Here is a 15,502-nt window from a genome sequence, read left to right as displayed (position 1 = left end):
GATGATGATGATGATGATGATGATGAATTATCATCAATAATCAAATCGTCACCGGTACATTTATAGCTTAACGTCAGTGTGTCATATGTAAATGACGATGCATAGTTACCTGGTTTGTTTTGTTTTTAAATTATTGCGATACTGCGCATTAGATCCGGGCTAACCCACTGTGAGGTCATGGGGGAGGGGTTAATGAGCAGATCCGCCAGAGGTCAGAGTTCAAAGGTCAATAAGGGGCGAACAGCACAGGTGTGTGCGCAGTCCTGATTGGCCCAGGAGCAGGGCGGAGCAGCTGAGTCTGAAAGAGGGCGGGGTTAAGGGATGGAAAGGCGGAGCTTATGGCGGCGGCGACGGTTGCCAGGTGAGACGGCATTAATCTGGCGCTCGGCGGCGGGCAGAGATCTTTACCGACTGACATCTTCACCTGCTGGAGAGAGAATCTGTAATTAGACATTATACACTACCGATTCAATTCAATTCACATTTATTTGTATAGCGCTTTTCACAATACACATAGAGACAGAGCGCATTTAGGCCACGCCCACCAGGAGGAAATCAATCCAACCGACTCCATTGACTTTGTATTGCGTGAAGCTGCCTCCTTGTCACTTATGACTTATAACAAAAACAAAACAATGTCTAAAAGCTGCTATGTGACAAGATTGTTCAGCAAACAAGCTAAAAAACTAGCGTTTAAGGAGACAAAAGTGGATACAGGCAATTGAGACAGAGCGCAACGTGTCATATTACTCTGAGGACTAACTTACGCGACAGGGATATCTTAGCTTACAGAAATATAATATATAAAACTGATATTTAGATATTTGACTTACCAGTCTCAAAATGTTTACTGCATATTTAGTGTATTTTTATAGTGACTATCAGGATCCCACAATTTACCCATTCTTCCAACTGTTGCTTCACATCTTATTGCCTGTATCCACTTTTATCTCTTTAAACGCTCGTTTTTCGGGGTCGACAGCTTATAAAAACGTATTATTATTATTTTTTTAGCTTGTTTGCTGTACACCTTGTCACATGGCAGATTTTATAAAAAAAAAGTATTTGTTATAAGTCAGAAATGACAAGGAGGAAGCTTCAGTCAACACAAAGTCAATGGAGACGTGGTTGGCGTGGTTTTCAGATTATGACGCGTGTCGCTCTGTCTCTGTCGTTTCAAAGCAGCTTTACAGAAAATGCATGTCTGCATTAAGATTTAGAGTGATCTGTTATCAGACGTAACACTGTTATGTATTTCAGAAATGTACATATACAAATCACACAGTTAGCTAATAATGTATTAAATTAATGCAGAAGTAATGAATACATGTTTGTTAACAAATGAATAGGATATATAGAAAAAATTTGGCTTCCTCAGAAGTCTTTAATCATTCTTATTATTATATTTTCTTGGATGAATATCTGGACATACAATATATATCGAAAGAAAGATCAAGATTGAAAGGATTTGGAGTGAGGGGAAGTCAAATACATGTTTAGAGTTTGTTAATGTTTAATTTAATTTACCAGTATTAACATTATTTCTGAATCTAATAATAAAATGCGACTTAAACACTGATGCAACTCTTCAGTGTATTTTCTCTCAACAACGCAAATTTGACCAGGTTCGACTTACAGGTGTGACTAATTTTCTGGAAAATATGGTAAATAGGCTTAATAAAATTGAGCTGTAGCCTATTATTAAAAAGTAGATTTATAATGGGAACCGTTTGCACCAATGAAACTAATGAATTTTATGCCCATTACTCTCACTTACATTGACTTGGGGTTTAATCACGGTTATAATTATGAAGGGTGTCCTTGGAAAATATTCTACACTATAAGGGGTTCCTGACTCCAAAACGTTTAGGGCTGCACGATTTGGGGAAAATGTCATATTGTGATTATTGAGGTCAATATTGCGATCGCGATATAATAAACAAATGGATTCATGAGTCAACTTAGATGGTCCTAAAGAAAAATGCACACACAGATTAGCGATAATTCTCATTTACAATTGAAAGCTATACATTTTTTTTAAACATTTATTAGATTTCACAAAATATAACAGCTTTTAATTTAAGTGAACTTCAAACAATCCTCACATAAACCCATTATAAATGTAATATTTACCTGTGCCCAAATTGAATAAAGTTATCAAACAGTCTATGCTGCATAAATTATATATAGACTAATCCTTATTAAAGCTACAAAAGTTCTTTAGTCAAGAACAGTTCTTTGTTCTTTGATTTACTTTACTGACAGAAAGCTTTATTGGCTGCTGGCCCTTTAAGAGCAGCCGCTGCTGACAGAGACGCGGATCTCACACACGCCTTATTCTCTCACAACTCTTTACATCCATCATACGACTGCTCTTATGTTATAAAGATACTCGAAAAAACGAAATTTTGGCATAATTGTGTGTGTTATTGTTCGTTAAAGCGCGAAAAAGAACTGTATTCTGGCGCGCGGTCTGTGCATGCGCATGATACTGGCGCGCGTCTTTCTGTGAGTCACAGTCAGGACATTCACAAGCAGCGCGCTCTCTTTTGATTTGTCGCGCATGAATGGTTTAAAGGCATTTGCACGAATAAGACAAGCGGGATTATGTAACACTAGCCAAAGGATGACAAAAAATAGCAGATGCTGCGTTAATTGTGTTAACAGCCCTGATTTGTTTATTTCATCTAAAATCGCAGCATTTTGCGTCATATAATCGAATAGGCTTTACATCGCGATTGCGATTTCGATATGATTAATCGTGCAGCACTAAAAACGTTTTGAAAACCCCTGATCTAAGCGATGATTCATGTTGTTCCAAACTCATATGTGGTTGTTCTTTTCAGTGGAACACAAAAACTGTTTTAATAAAACAACAGATCACAGTGACCACAAGCGCCACAACAGTAGTAGAGTAATGCACACGCCATGTGACAGATCTGTGTAAGCACGAGACTGGAAGTCTTTGAAAAATCATTTGTTCACATTGAGCTTAATAGATGCTGCTGTTGCATGGAACAAATTGGAAAAACATAACAGCATATGGGTTTGGAACGACATGAGGGCGAGTAAACAATGACAAAATTTTCACTTTTGGGTGAACTATAACTTTAATAAATGGCCTTGATGTGTACAATTCATCAGGATGTGTTATTCGAAAGGAAAGATCTGTTTTGATAATCGTTTATCAAAATGTAATGACTTCCTCTGCCTCTGAAATGTCTAATTCTGCTGACGTACTCCAGTCAAACCGGTGATGAAAAGACCATATTAATCACTACCGTTTCTGAATATTTATTTATTCAGAATAAATATTATACTGTTGTCTTGAGCAGCAAATGTAGCATATTATACTGATTTCTGAAGGATCATGTGACACTGAAGACTTGAGTAATGATGCTGAAAATTCAGCTTTTTTCACATTTTAAAATTAATTCAAATAGAAAATGGTTATTTTAAATTGTAATAATATTTCACAATATTATATCACAATAGTTCTTATTTGATCAAATAAAACTTATTTCAAAAACATTAAAAAAATCTTACTGACCCCAAACTTGTGTTTATTATTATTGTAATATATATTTTAAAATGATTTATTATACTAAGTAATATTATTGTAATATATATTTAAAAATGATTGATTATACTAAATAATATTAACCACCATCACACCATCCAAAAGTCTTCCTTATTTCCCACTGTACAATTGAAATGTGCCACATTACCAACATACATGTGTTTCGTCTTTATTAAACATGACATCAATCCATCATGCAAACCTGATTTAGAAACAGTCTGGACTGACACTATTAAAGCTGAAGTAATATTTGCATCACCAGCAGCACAAAACACAATTGCCTTCATTGTCTGGCCATTGCCATTGAGATGAATGGGAATGCTAACAAATATTAAAGATATTAGCAACTTTTACTCTCTACTTGACTGCATTTTTGAGTAATTATATGTACGGTTTACTCCAATACATTTGTGATGAGTAATGATTGTTACAATTTGCACGGCACCTAATTTTTCATCTACAGTGCATTGAAGCTACTATATCTGTGTGTTTTGACCTAACTCACACAAATCTACCTTCTGAAAATATAAATGCATTAGCCGGTAGTTTTTAACCGTGTAAAACGTGTTTATATATGAGGCAGAAACCAGTACGCCCTGTGCAAGCGGGCTCTGACAACTTAATTTTAACATTAGTTTGTGGCAATGTCCATTTGCAAATAGCAGTGAAAATAGCAATTCTATTCGCACTATGTAAAAATAGCAGTATTTTTTTTGCAATAAATAGTTGTTATATGCTATTTATACCGATAAACAGGGTTAGACTAGTAAATAGTCTAGTAATCGATAAATAGTAGACTGGACTACTATTTGCACCTCAGTGTTGTTGTACATTAAATGCTGTGCAATAATAACATTGAGTGTAAATTATTATATTTATTAAGATTATTAAATGGATGCCACCGTATTGGGACAATAAAGCCCTCCCTACACCAACACCTAACCCATAAACACTTTATTATTAAACACACTTTATTTCCATTTTTCAAATATTTTATTAATTTTCTTTAAATGCCTTTCTGATCTGATATGTGATGGGAAAAGAGAGTAGAGAGAGTTTGCCAAAATGTGCATCTTTGAGCCTACGTTCAGCAAGAGTAAAATGCTTACTGTTAAAATCAGATACTCTAAGACTCGAGTGGTATTGGAGTTAGTGATTTATAACATGTAATGGAGTCATTTTCGCAGTAAGGCATCTCCACTTGACTTAAAGTCTCCCTGTGCTGAAAATCAAGTTTTTAATGTTGTTTATATGTGTATATGGTGTTTTTAATATGCTTTAAGACAAATCATGTGTAAATTCATAAGTCGACAGCATTGCTGAGTATTTTCTCCTTAAAACCGCAGTGAACCAAAGACAGTCTCAAAAACACGGTTTGAAATCGCTGGTGTTTCTGACGTCACAAATTACCTTGTAACCAATCTGGGCTGCATTTCCCAAAAGCATCGTAAGCCTAAGAAGATTGTAAAAACGATCGTACGAATGATCTTAATATTACGGTCTGTTTCCCAAAAGCATCGTAACTTAAGTAGCACTTGAAAATCATCGTAGATCTACGAGTGCTCTGGAGTAATCGTAAATCCCCAAGTGCATCGTACGAAGACAGAGTCATGAGGTCTCCTGCAGGACAACCGGCACATTACACATTTAACTTTATTCAAGTGCACTGTGATTATAATATAAGGTCTTGATTGTACTTTATTGTACGCTTTATTACTCGTTTTTTGTTTAAATGAATTTATAAATAAAATGATTAAAAAGGGCAGAAAACAACAACAAAAAAGTAATATTTGAATCTTATAATTTTAATCTAAATTAAATGAATGAACAAAAAAATAATAAAAGGTGTAATATGCTTCAAAGACTGGGGAAATAGGATGAACTAAAAAAATATGTCAATGACTGACATGCACGAAAACCAGCCATGTAGCCTGTTTCTTGGTTGGCCATCATGTGGTCCCATGCCATCTTTGTCCTTCTCCACCTCTTCATCCTCCTCCCTGTTAAGGACACTCTCATATATCCTGACTACAACAACAAACATTCTCAAATGATCATGTTCTCAACATTCTCAAACTGCTGAGGTGTTGTGGCTGCAGTCTGGACAGCAGAAGATGGAGGCTGAGGCCTGGGAGGGTTGTTTGGAGGACTGGGAGATGGATGATGAAACTGATGGTTCCTCTGAGCATGAAGGACCTGACCAGGCTCAGGTTGAGTTACCCCTAACTCCTCCATGGATGTCATTACCAAATGCCATCTTAAGCACTTGTGCCAAGTATTGACAAGGCCTTTTCTTCCTCTGCTGTGAGAAGGGGGAATCATTGGTCTCACCACCTGTTTAATTAAATGTTGTCCTCTGGAGTTCCCTTTTCCTTTTAGCAAGGCTGGCAAAGTCCTGCCACTTCTTCTTGACCTCCTTCCCTGAACTTTTAATGCCCCTAGTTGCAGTCGGTTTTGTAGCAATAATCTCCCAGATTTTTTGTTTTTGTTTTATTTGTATGACTGCCCTTAAACCTGCTGAATAAAATATGTTGTATAGGTCCACCACCTCTAAAATGACATTAATCTCCTCTTTAAAAAAGAAAATATTTCTTTGTTTTTTTTGGTTCAGCCAGTTTGCTGGTGTCTCCACCCATAGGTTTGTGCTTTTATGGATTATTGGCCTCGTAGAAAATGCACATCAGATGAAAACAATTAGGCTATACATTTCAAAATACAAGCGTGTGCTAAAATTACGAGCGTGACATTTCAGCACTTGACAAACGGACAGCGACTCTATGTAGCACTTAAAGCACAGCTGCGCATGATCGTGCTAAGAGCGTTTTTGTGAAACGCACGTGAAACGTTCGTAAAGTCGCTCGTAGAAAATGCTCGTACGTGCTAAGATCCATCGTTATCGGGAAACGCAGCCCAGATCAACGTGTGATCGTCAACGAGTGGATCTCTGAGCTGAGTGAGTGGAGGCGGGGCTCATTTGCATATTCATAGAACCGTGCATACTTAATGAGGCAAGGGTGTCGAGTTACATTCAAAATATTATAGGACATCAAGACATTTTTTTCAAGGAAAAAACATTTAAATATGTAATTTTGGTGATCAAAGATGAGTTTTAAGGGATAAAAAGATTGACTACAGTGGATCTCAGGTAGTCTTTACACCTCTGGGCCGCTCAAACAAACAGATTGCAGCTGCATGTAGAAAGCATGAACCTACGGTCTGTTTGGTGGGTCCTCTTTGGGTTTTGGTGTACGGACTGAACTTGGGTTTGGCTGGTTTGCCCGCAGCTCTGTCTTTATGGCGTCTGCTGCTGATATGCTGATGATCAAAACACAGAAAGTGACACAGATGTGATGAGCTGACAGACACAGTTCACAGATTGTCTGACAACTCTTAATGTTATGTAACTTTTCAGACCAAATTAAAACACCATTTTCACTGCAGATTTTTGAATGAATGAAACAAAAACAAAAGTCTCTATCGTTTTTATTCTGTGCAAACCAACGCATCAACCAATGAGATTCAAGACTTTGAGAATCACTAGCAGTAGACAACTATTATTATTATTATTTATTATTTATTTTATACATTTTTATCCAACAACCATAACATATTTAACATTATTAATAAAAAATTCAACCAATACATTATTCAAAAAACCCAAAATATTATACATATATATATGTATATATAATGCCACTCAAAAGTTTGCGATCTGTAAAAAAATTATGTTTTAAAAAAAAGTCTCTTATGCTCACAAAGGCTCCATTTATTTGACTAAAAATAATAGAAAAACTATATTGTAATATTGTGAAATATTATTACAATTTAAAATAACTGTTTCTATTTTTAATATATATATATATATATATATATATATATATATATATTATTCCTGAATTTTCAGCATCATTACTCGTCTTCAGTGTCACATGATCCTTCAGAAATCATTCTAATATGATGATTTGCTGCTCAAGAAACATTTATTATCATTAGTTTCAGGATTCTTTAATGAATAGAAAGTTCAAAAGAACAGCATTTAGTTGAAATAAAACGCTTTTGTAACATTATAGACTAACTTTAAAAAGTTTGGGGTCAGTATACATTTTTGGGGGGGGGTAAATAAATTAAGACTTTTATTCAGCAAGGATGCATTAAATGGATCAAAAGTTACAGTACAGACATTTAAAATGTAAAAAAAGGTATAAAACAGTTTTCAACATTGATAAAAGTTTCTCGAGCATCCAATCATCATATTATAGTGATTTCTGAAGGATCATGAGACACTGAAGACAAGTAATGATGCTGAAAATTCAGCTTTGATCACAGGAATAAATTACATTTCAAAATATATTAAACTAGAAAACAGTTATTTTAAATTGAAATAATATTTAACAATATTACAGTTTTTTTGTATTTTTAATCAAATAAACGGTGAGCATAAGAGACTTCTTTCAAAAACTTAAATCTTGCGGATCCCAAACGTTTGAACAGCGGTGTAAATACCGCACGTCTGGATAGGACGCAGCATCACCTGTTTTAGTTGCGTCTCTGAATTGACGCGCACGTCACAGGTTTCACAGTGAAATGTCTTGTTCTGCAGGCCCGTGTCTGCTTTAGTGGGAGTCACCAGTTTGCTCTTCATCCCAGTCCTCGGGAAGGATTTGATGGAGCCGATCCCGCTCCGAGCCTCCAGCATGGTTTTGTGTTTGGTGCCTGAGGAACAAAACATGGCAGGTTCAAAACATTCATCATGTTAATGATACACCGCCAGCCAGAGAACACAAAACCATGAGGGCTGGACGGGGTCTTTACTGATGATGCATCTCATTTCCATGTTGTGTTTTTGTGGCAAATATTGTTTATATCTATTAATACTAAACTAGCAGTCAAAAGAGACACGTGACTGAATTTATGTTTCTCGTCGATCTTAAAAACCTTTTAAACTAATAGCATTTGCTTAAATACTTGAAATTAGTTTATTATAGGCACATGTATTAATTTCCGTACATAACTATTAATTTTAACTGAAAAAGATTGAAATATATCCACTGGATAAAATAATGAAGAAAAAGCAGCACTGTGACCGCCGGCTTTGGTTTCAGAAGTATTTTTATGATTCATTTTCTCCATAAGCATGTTTAAAAAAGTTTTAAACATGCTTTAAACATTTAAACAAGTTTTAAACATTTGAAAAAAAGTCTTTCAAAAGTTCCAAACCATGAATCAAATCAAGCTGCTCCACATCAGAACATTTATCTGGAGCAAAAAGTGTTTCGGAAAGAGAGAAATGGGTAGTTGTGGTAGCTGTGTCTTATTTTCTTATCAGTAAACACCATGACTCAAAGTTTGGGGTCAGTAAGATGTTTTAAGCCAGGCGTTCTCTCTTCTTCCCGCCCTACCAGTTTACTGTACTGTTATTTGTGTTTTTTAGGGGCTTTCGCACCAGAGGAACCTTTTCATAGTTCCTAGAAATATTGACGGAAATATTTTGGAGTGTTCGCACCGCAGGAATAGAATAGAATAGAATAGAATAAAATATAGGCTTACTTTGTTGTCCCCTAGGGGAAATTTGCATGGACTCCAAAGTGCGTAGTGCATAGTAATAGCTGCCATTACAAACAATAAATACACGTAAAATACAAATAACAGCTAAAGTCGTACACGTAGGCTACATACACACTCATGACACATCCAATAAAACATTAGAACAAAAAACAACAAGCAGAACACCAAGTTATTGCACACTTACCAGAGTGAGAATTGTTGCATTATTCCAAATAAATAGATTATGATCCACAAATAAATGTAAAGAGTTTCACGAAAAATTATAAAACTCACAAATAAATAAAATGAGATTTGCAAATAAAAATATATATTTACAAATGTGTTTTATGCCACAAACACAACTCTGCCTGGTATTTATTTGTGCATTTGTAAATCTCCTCACGCATTTGTGAATCGGTTCCTGTGCATTTGTAAATCTCCTCACGCATTTGTGAATCGGTTCCTGTGCATTTATAAATCTCCTCACGCATTTGTGAATCGGTTCCTGTACGTTTTTAAATCTCCTCACGCATTTGTGAATCGGTTCCTGTGCATTTATAAATCTCCTCACGCATTTGTGAAAACGGTTTCCTGTGCGTTTGTAAATCTGCTCACGCATTTGTGAATCGGTTCCTGTACGTTTTTAAATCTCCTCACGCATTTGTGAATCGGTTCCTGTGCATTTGTAAATCTCCTCACGCATTTGTGAATCGGTTCCTGTACGTTTGTAAATCTCCTCACGCATTTGTGAATCGGTTTCCTGTGCGTTTGTAAATCTCCTCAAGCATTTGTGAATCGGTTCCTGTGTGTTTGTAAATCTGCTCACGCATTTGTGGATTTTGAAACACTTCTAGCGTCGACGTGCAGACAAATCCACAAATAAATGGACTCCACTCACCCTTTACCTAAGCCAATCAGATAACGGCCCCATAGAGTTGACCAATCGTAGCACGTTCTCGCTACAACCAATCACGTTAGGCTTTACAATCAGAGTGGTCTTGCTCGGAAATAACTTTGCTAATTCATCTGCATTGGATCAAATAGGAAGTGTATATTGCTTCAGTAAAATATGTTTAAAATTTGGATTTCGTTAGAGTTAGACCATTAGACTGTGTATCGAGCCAAGACACATTTTTATAAGCCTTTGAAAATACCAGAGAAACAGCGCTGTGAATTGTATTGTTTTCCGGTTCTATTTTTCTTATGTTATTGAAGTAAACGAAGGCGGCGATTATTGGTGTCTTGAATATTGGCGTCTGTGACTCTTTTATATGTTCGGTCCGTAGTAGGGTTGCCACCTGTCCCGGTTTTACCGGGATTGTCCTTCTTTTTAATAACATGTCCCGGGAAATTTATCCACTCTCCCGGGACACTGAACGTACCAGTTTTCGAAGGGCTACGTGAATATGTATGTTCAATTTACCATTTTCTCTCTACTTGAAATAGCCTATGCGTTGTGCACAGAGTGGGCGGTGTCTCTTGTGTGTCGAATGCGCTATCATTGGCTCTGGGACGTGTGACGTGACGTAGGCTACGTCATCTAGCGCGTCTGTCTTGGCAGCAAGCCAGTTACTACAGGCGGGAATTAAAGAAGCAGTGAAGAAGATTGTACGTCAACATGGTTCGTTAGCGTTAACATGGGTGGCGAGACGGAGGACAAAGATGACTGTGTGTTCACAAAGACTAAAAGGCTAGTAAAAAAGAAAATGAAACGTTCGACATACTTTAATAATGACTGGATGAAAAGTGACAATTACTCCACATGGCTAAAGCCAGCATCAGGTGACCCACTATGCAAATGCAAATCTTATGTCATCCCTCTACTTATTTCTTTAGCAAAGAGGATGCAAAAGCAAGAACAAGCACCAGCATCTAAGCAATCAGGGAAGCTATAAGTTAGGTAAGATAAGTGAGAATACTTGAGATGTTTAAAATATTCACGACTATTCACACTCTTACTCAGTGGTGGAATGTAACGAAGTACAAATACTTTGTTACATTACTTAAGTACATTTTTCATGTATCTGTACTTTACTTAAGTAGAATCAATAGTGGATACTTTTGACTTTTACTTCGTTACATTTTACATCAATTATTATACTTTCTACTCCACTACATTTCTACAACGTTCCGTTACATTTTCGTTACATTTTCTGATCAGTTTCCCCCCGCCAAAACGTCTTCCTGACCGTCCGTCCGTTGCACGTTTGTCTCACTAAGTTTGGTTGCCACAGATATTAGTGATGTCCGGTTTGTGAACGAATCGTTCATTTGAACCGGTTCTTTTTAGTGAACGGTCGAACCAGTACACTAAATCGGACTGAATCGTTCGAAACAGTTCGCGTCTTGCGTCAGCGCTGATCCACAAGTTACTAAAGTTACTCACTTTCAGACATGCCTGACAGTCCCTCGGACTCGAAACAAACCAATATCCCGGAGTATATTTTACCCCAGTAACTCCAAAAGTTCACTGAACTGAGACTTGTTGTGCTGAGAGAAGTGATGAGTACGAGCAGCTGATACTGAGCATGCGCGCACAGGTACAGCAGTTTTCGATCACCAGTACAGAACCGAGAACTGTTTATTTCGGACGTGTTCGACATAGAACCAGATGAGCTGATGAGCTGAGCATTTAATGCAAGTACTTTTACTTTTAATACTTAAAGTACATTTAAAATCAGGTACTTTTCACTTAAGTAGGGTTGTCATTGTGGTACTTTTACTTTTACTAATTTAAATTTGTCACTGGTTATTTGTACTTTTACTTAAGTACTGAGATTCAGTACTTCCTCCACCACTGATCTTACTGCACAAAGGCCAATTTTGTCTTCTGGGTCTAATGTCTAAAAGACATTTTCACTTGTGAGCAAAGCGGTGGCCGGGTCTTCGATATGTCCAGGTTTTTTATCAGACATAGGTGGCAACCCTAGTCCTTACCCATTATTTGTTTTATTCAAACTAACGAGCTATAATTGGTTACGGGCCATATCAGTCCCCTTCTCGAAGTGCAAAAACGCTGTTTGAAATTCTCCGTGTCTGAGCAAGAACTGATCTTGCTGTATTCTTGGTGTCGCTCTGAGAAGCTCCTCACCGGTGTTGTGCGCGTCGAGTTGTGACACCGAGTTGACGGCCACCTTGCAGAGAGAACAGTAGAGCAGACGCAGGGCTTTCTCCTCCTCCGTCTCCGGACTCGTCCCGGGGGCGTTCTCCTCCGGCTCGGGCGGGTTGGGTGTGATGGAGAGACCGTCCTCTCCTCCTGACACTGAGGAAGACTCCGGCTCTGAAGGCTCGACACTGGGGCCGGTCAACCGGGCAGAAGAGGGCGATGACGGGGACACAGGAGCAGGACTTACACCTGTAAAGTACAAATCACCTGCTATTAATAATAATAATAATAATAATAATAATACATTTTATTTATAGGCGCCTTTCTGAACACTCAAGATCAGCTCTCAAAAACAAACAGCAATAAATCGATACATTTAACAACTATAATTACAGTGCATAAAATCAGGGTACATAACAAATGGAAACAAAGATTGAGAGAGTGATTACGTGTTATATGCCAGTATAAAAAGATATGTTAGTAAGTGTTTCAATTGCTTTACAGTTTATACAGTTGCAGATCTTATTTTAAAGTCCACCTGTAGTGAAAATCAAGCTGTTTATATGTCTATATGGTGTTTTTAATATGCTTTAAGACAATCCACGTGTAAATTCATAAGTCGACAGCATTGCTGAGTATTTTCTCCTTAAAACTGCAGTGAACCAAAGACAGTCTCAAAAACACGGTTTGAAATCGCTGGTGTTTCTGACGTCACAAACTACCTTGTAACCAATCAGATCAACGTCTGATCGTCAACGAGTGGATCTCTGAGTGAGTGAGTGAGTGGAGGTGGGGTCATTTGCATATTCATAGAACCGCACATACTAAATGAGGCAAGGGTGTCGAGTTACATTCAAGCTGTTTTAAGGAAAAAACGTTTAAATATGTTATTTTGGTGATCAAAGATGAGTTTTGAGGGATAAAATTATTGACTACAATAATTTAAGTTAAGGGACTTTAAGTTTTACATTTTTACTGAGTCTTTTGTTTTGGACTCAAGTGTTTCAAAATGTGAACCTGTTCTAGGACTGATTATATTTTAGTGTGTAACAGTACATGTCTTCGTCCTGAGACGTCATGGTACAGACGTCACGGTTCGGTGAATACAGTCAGTCACAGGCGATCCACATGCCAATCCAGAAGGGGGCGCAAGTGGTAATGCAACACTGTTTGCTAACCGCAACAACGGGAAAAAGAGCAGAAGAAGCAAGAGCTTGCTAGTAGCCCATACGCTGAGTTTCCATTCATTTGTGAGACGCGCTTCACAAACTTCACGGAAAGGAAACTGGGACGGCAGAAAGAAAGCGGCATCCTGTTTGTTTTCTTTATTTAAAAGCACTATGATTTGTTTTAATTGTGAGTGTACACAAATAAAAACAGACCCTGTACAGTTTTACATGTAGGACGGACATGTAATTGTAACGAACTTATATCGAACCGTGACACCAAAATCGAGGTACCCCTAATATATATACATTTATATTACAGACAAATAAATTGATTAATCGTTATGATGATTAGATTTGCATTCATCAAGTTTCAAATATAAATATAATTTTTATTTATAAAGTACCTTTTGACCATTTTAGTATTTCATCTAAAATAAATATCTGCTAAACAAACAAACAAATACATTAAGAGAGCTATTGAGGGGAGAAAATACAAATCAAATTTCTCTAATTATATACACATGATATTGTCCACTGGATGGACGAGTACTGGATTGTGTTTTGGATGAATAAGCAGCACAAACACAAACAAACACAAACGCTGATGTCATTGATGGCTTAATAATACAAGAGCACATTAATGCATCAGACGGCACTTTCTCTTCCTGAGTTCCCCATCCACTGTTGAATTTGCTTAGATTTTGAAGACTTCCATCATTTATGCTGGAAAATAACTGTGTCAAACCGTGAGATCGATGGCGCCACGCGCCAATATTACCTAATGCGGTCGACATGGAAATTAATTGCACAGAATAAGATAAACTCCTGCTGATTTTCCCCAGATGAGCTCTGGCTTTGGCAGGGCGCTCAGATCGATATCTGAGGGGTCTGGACTCTTTGTACAGTAATAACACCGAGGCTCTCTTCATTTCAGACGCCGGGGACTCAATCGATACTGAATTATGTCGTTCTATTTTGGTGACCCGTTAAGTAGAGTCTCTTATTTTTCCCAGAGCTCCTCTTTGGACTGATGCTTTTCATCTGTAAAAGAAAAGAGGAAGGGACGCAGAAGCTAAGATCAGTTAGTCTTGCACATATAGTTTTGTTGTGTAAGAGATGGACCCAGAGTCCTTCATCTATGTTGAAAGGCTCACCAGCTGGCTAAAGGAGATTAGCTTGTTGAGGTCTCGAGACTGGCAAAATTATGTATTCCTCTCCCAGCAGAGAAGCATCATTGACTGTGACGGCTCGGGACCGAGAACTTCATTTACACTCCAGTTTCTATTAAATCTGCAGCATCGGCTGCACGGACACTTCGGTCGATTGTAAGTAAGAGCCGGGGACAAAACAAACCCAAAAGAGCTCTTCTCAAAGCTCTACAGGATGAGCGTTTGGACAAAAATAAAAATAAACAAACCAGTAATAACAGCTGATGTCAACCAGTAAGACAACTAACTGTTACAGCATGTAGCAATATGGAATATCTGAATTAAATAATGACCAATCTCAGCAAACACTGTTATTTTAGGGTGTATTCACACCTGCCTTGTTTGGCTCGATTGAATCGAACTCTAGTTCGTTTACCCCCTTGGTGCGGACCTTTTGGGCAGGTGTGAATACAGCAATCGAACTCAGGTGCGGACCAAACAACCGAACCGAGTCCTAGCTGAAGAGGTGGTCTCGGTACGGTTCCAAATGAACTCTGGTACGGTTCGTTTACGGTGGGAACATGAACCGACCCAATTGCAAGAAAACACTGCGCCTTTGAGTTAACAGGAAAACTTTGACAGCCTACTACATTCCATTCCGGCTCGCTGTCTGGCCACACGATACTGTTGCGCGTCTTTCTGCGCGTCGTGTGTGCATCATTGGAATGGAATGAATGAATGAATGAATGAGTGACAGGACTCTCAAGTGTCACGCATTGCGCGTGACAGTCACTCATTTCGGTCTTTTGTCACGCTCTCCCGCCACACATTGTATTTCTCACACTGAAAAACTATTTGTAATATATTTAATATGCCGCAGCGCCCAAAACTCTGGCTGCGCCGCTCTCACTGTGGAACCGGCAGGAAGCGAATCTCCTCTGGTGTTGTTAGCCAA

The 15,502-nt window shown here is 37.8% G+C and overlaps 1 protein-coding gene across 1 annotated transcript in view; it reads right to left on the bottom strand.

Annotated features, from left to right (window-relative positions):
* znf385d (zinc finger protein 385D) overlaps positions 1 to 15,502 on the bottom strand; it is a 93,392-nt gene that overhangs the window by 552 nt on the left and 77,338 nt on the right. Inside the window, exons 5-8 of the mRNA XM_077229961.1 lie at positions 12,216 to 12,479; positions 8,112 to 8,293; positions 6,794 to 6,895; positions 1 to 424 (exon numbers count right to left, since the gene is read on the bottom strand). The exon at positions 1 to 424 is cut by the window's left edge and continues 552 nt beyond it. Of these exons, the coding sequence (XP_077086076.1) occupies positions 227 to 424; positions 6,794 to 6,895; positions 8,112 to 8,293; positions 12,216 to 12,479 (746 nt within the window). The 3' untranslated portion in view covers positions 1 to 226. The remainder of the gene's footprint in view (positions 425 to 6,793; positions 6,896 to 8,111; positions 8,294 to 12,215; positions 12,480 to 15,502) is intronic.

Source organism: Siphateles boraxobius, unplaced genomic scaffold (genome assembly GCF_051911475.1).
Source record: "Siphateles boraxobius isolate OS27281-9 unplaced genomic scaffold, OSU_SipBor_1 137, whole genome shotgun sequence".
Taxonomy (NCBI): domain Eukaryota; kingdom Metazoa; phylum Chordata; class Actinopteri; order Cypriniformes; family Leuciscidae; genus Siphateles; species Siphateles boraxobius.
This window is presented reverse-complemented; position numbering and strand designations above follow the sequence as displayed.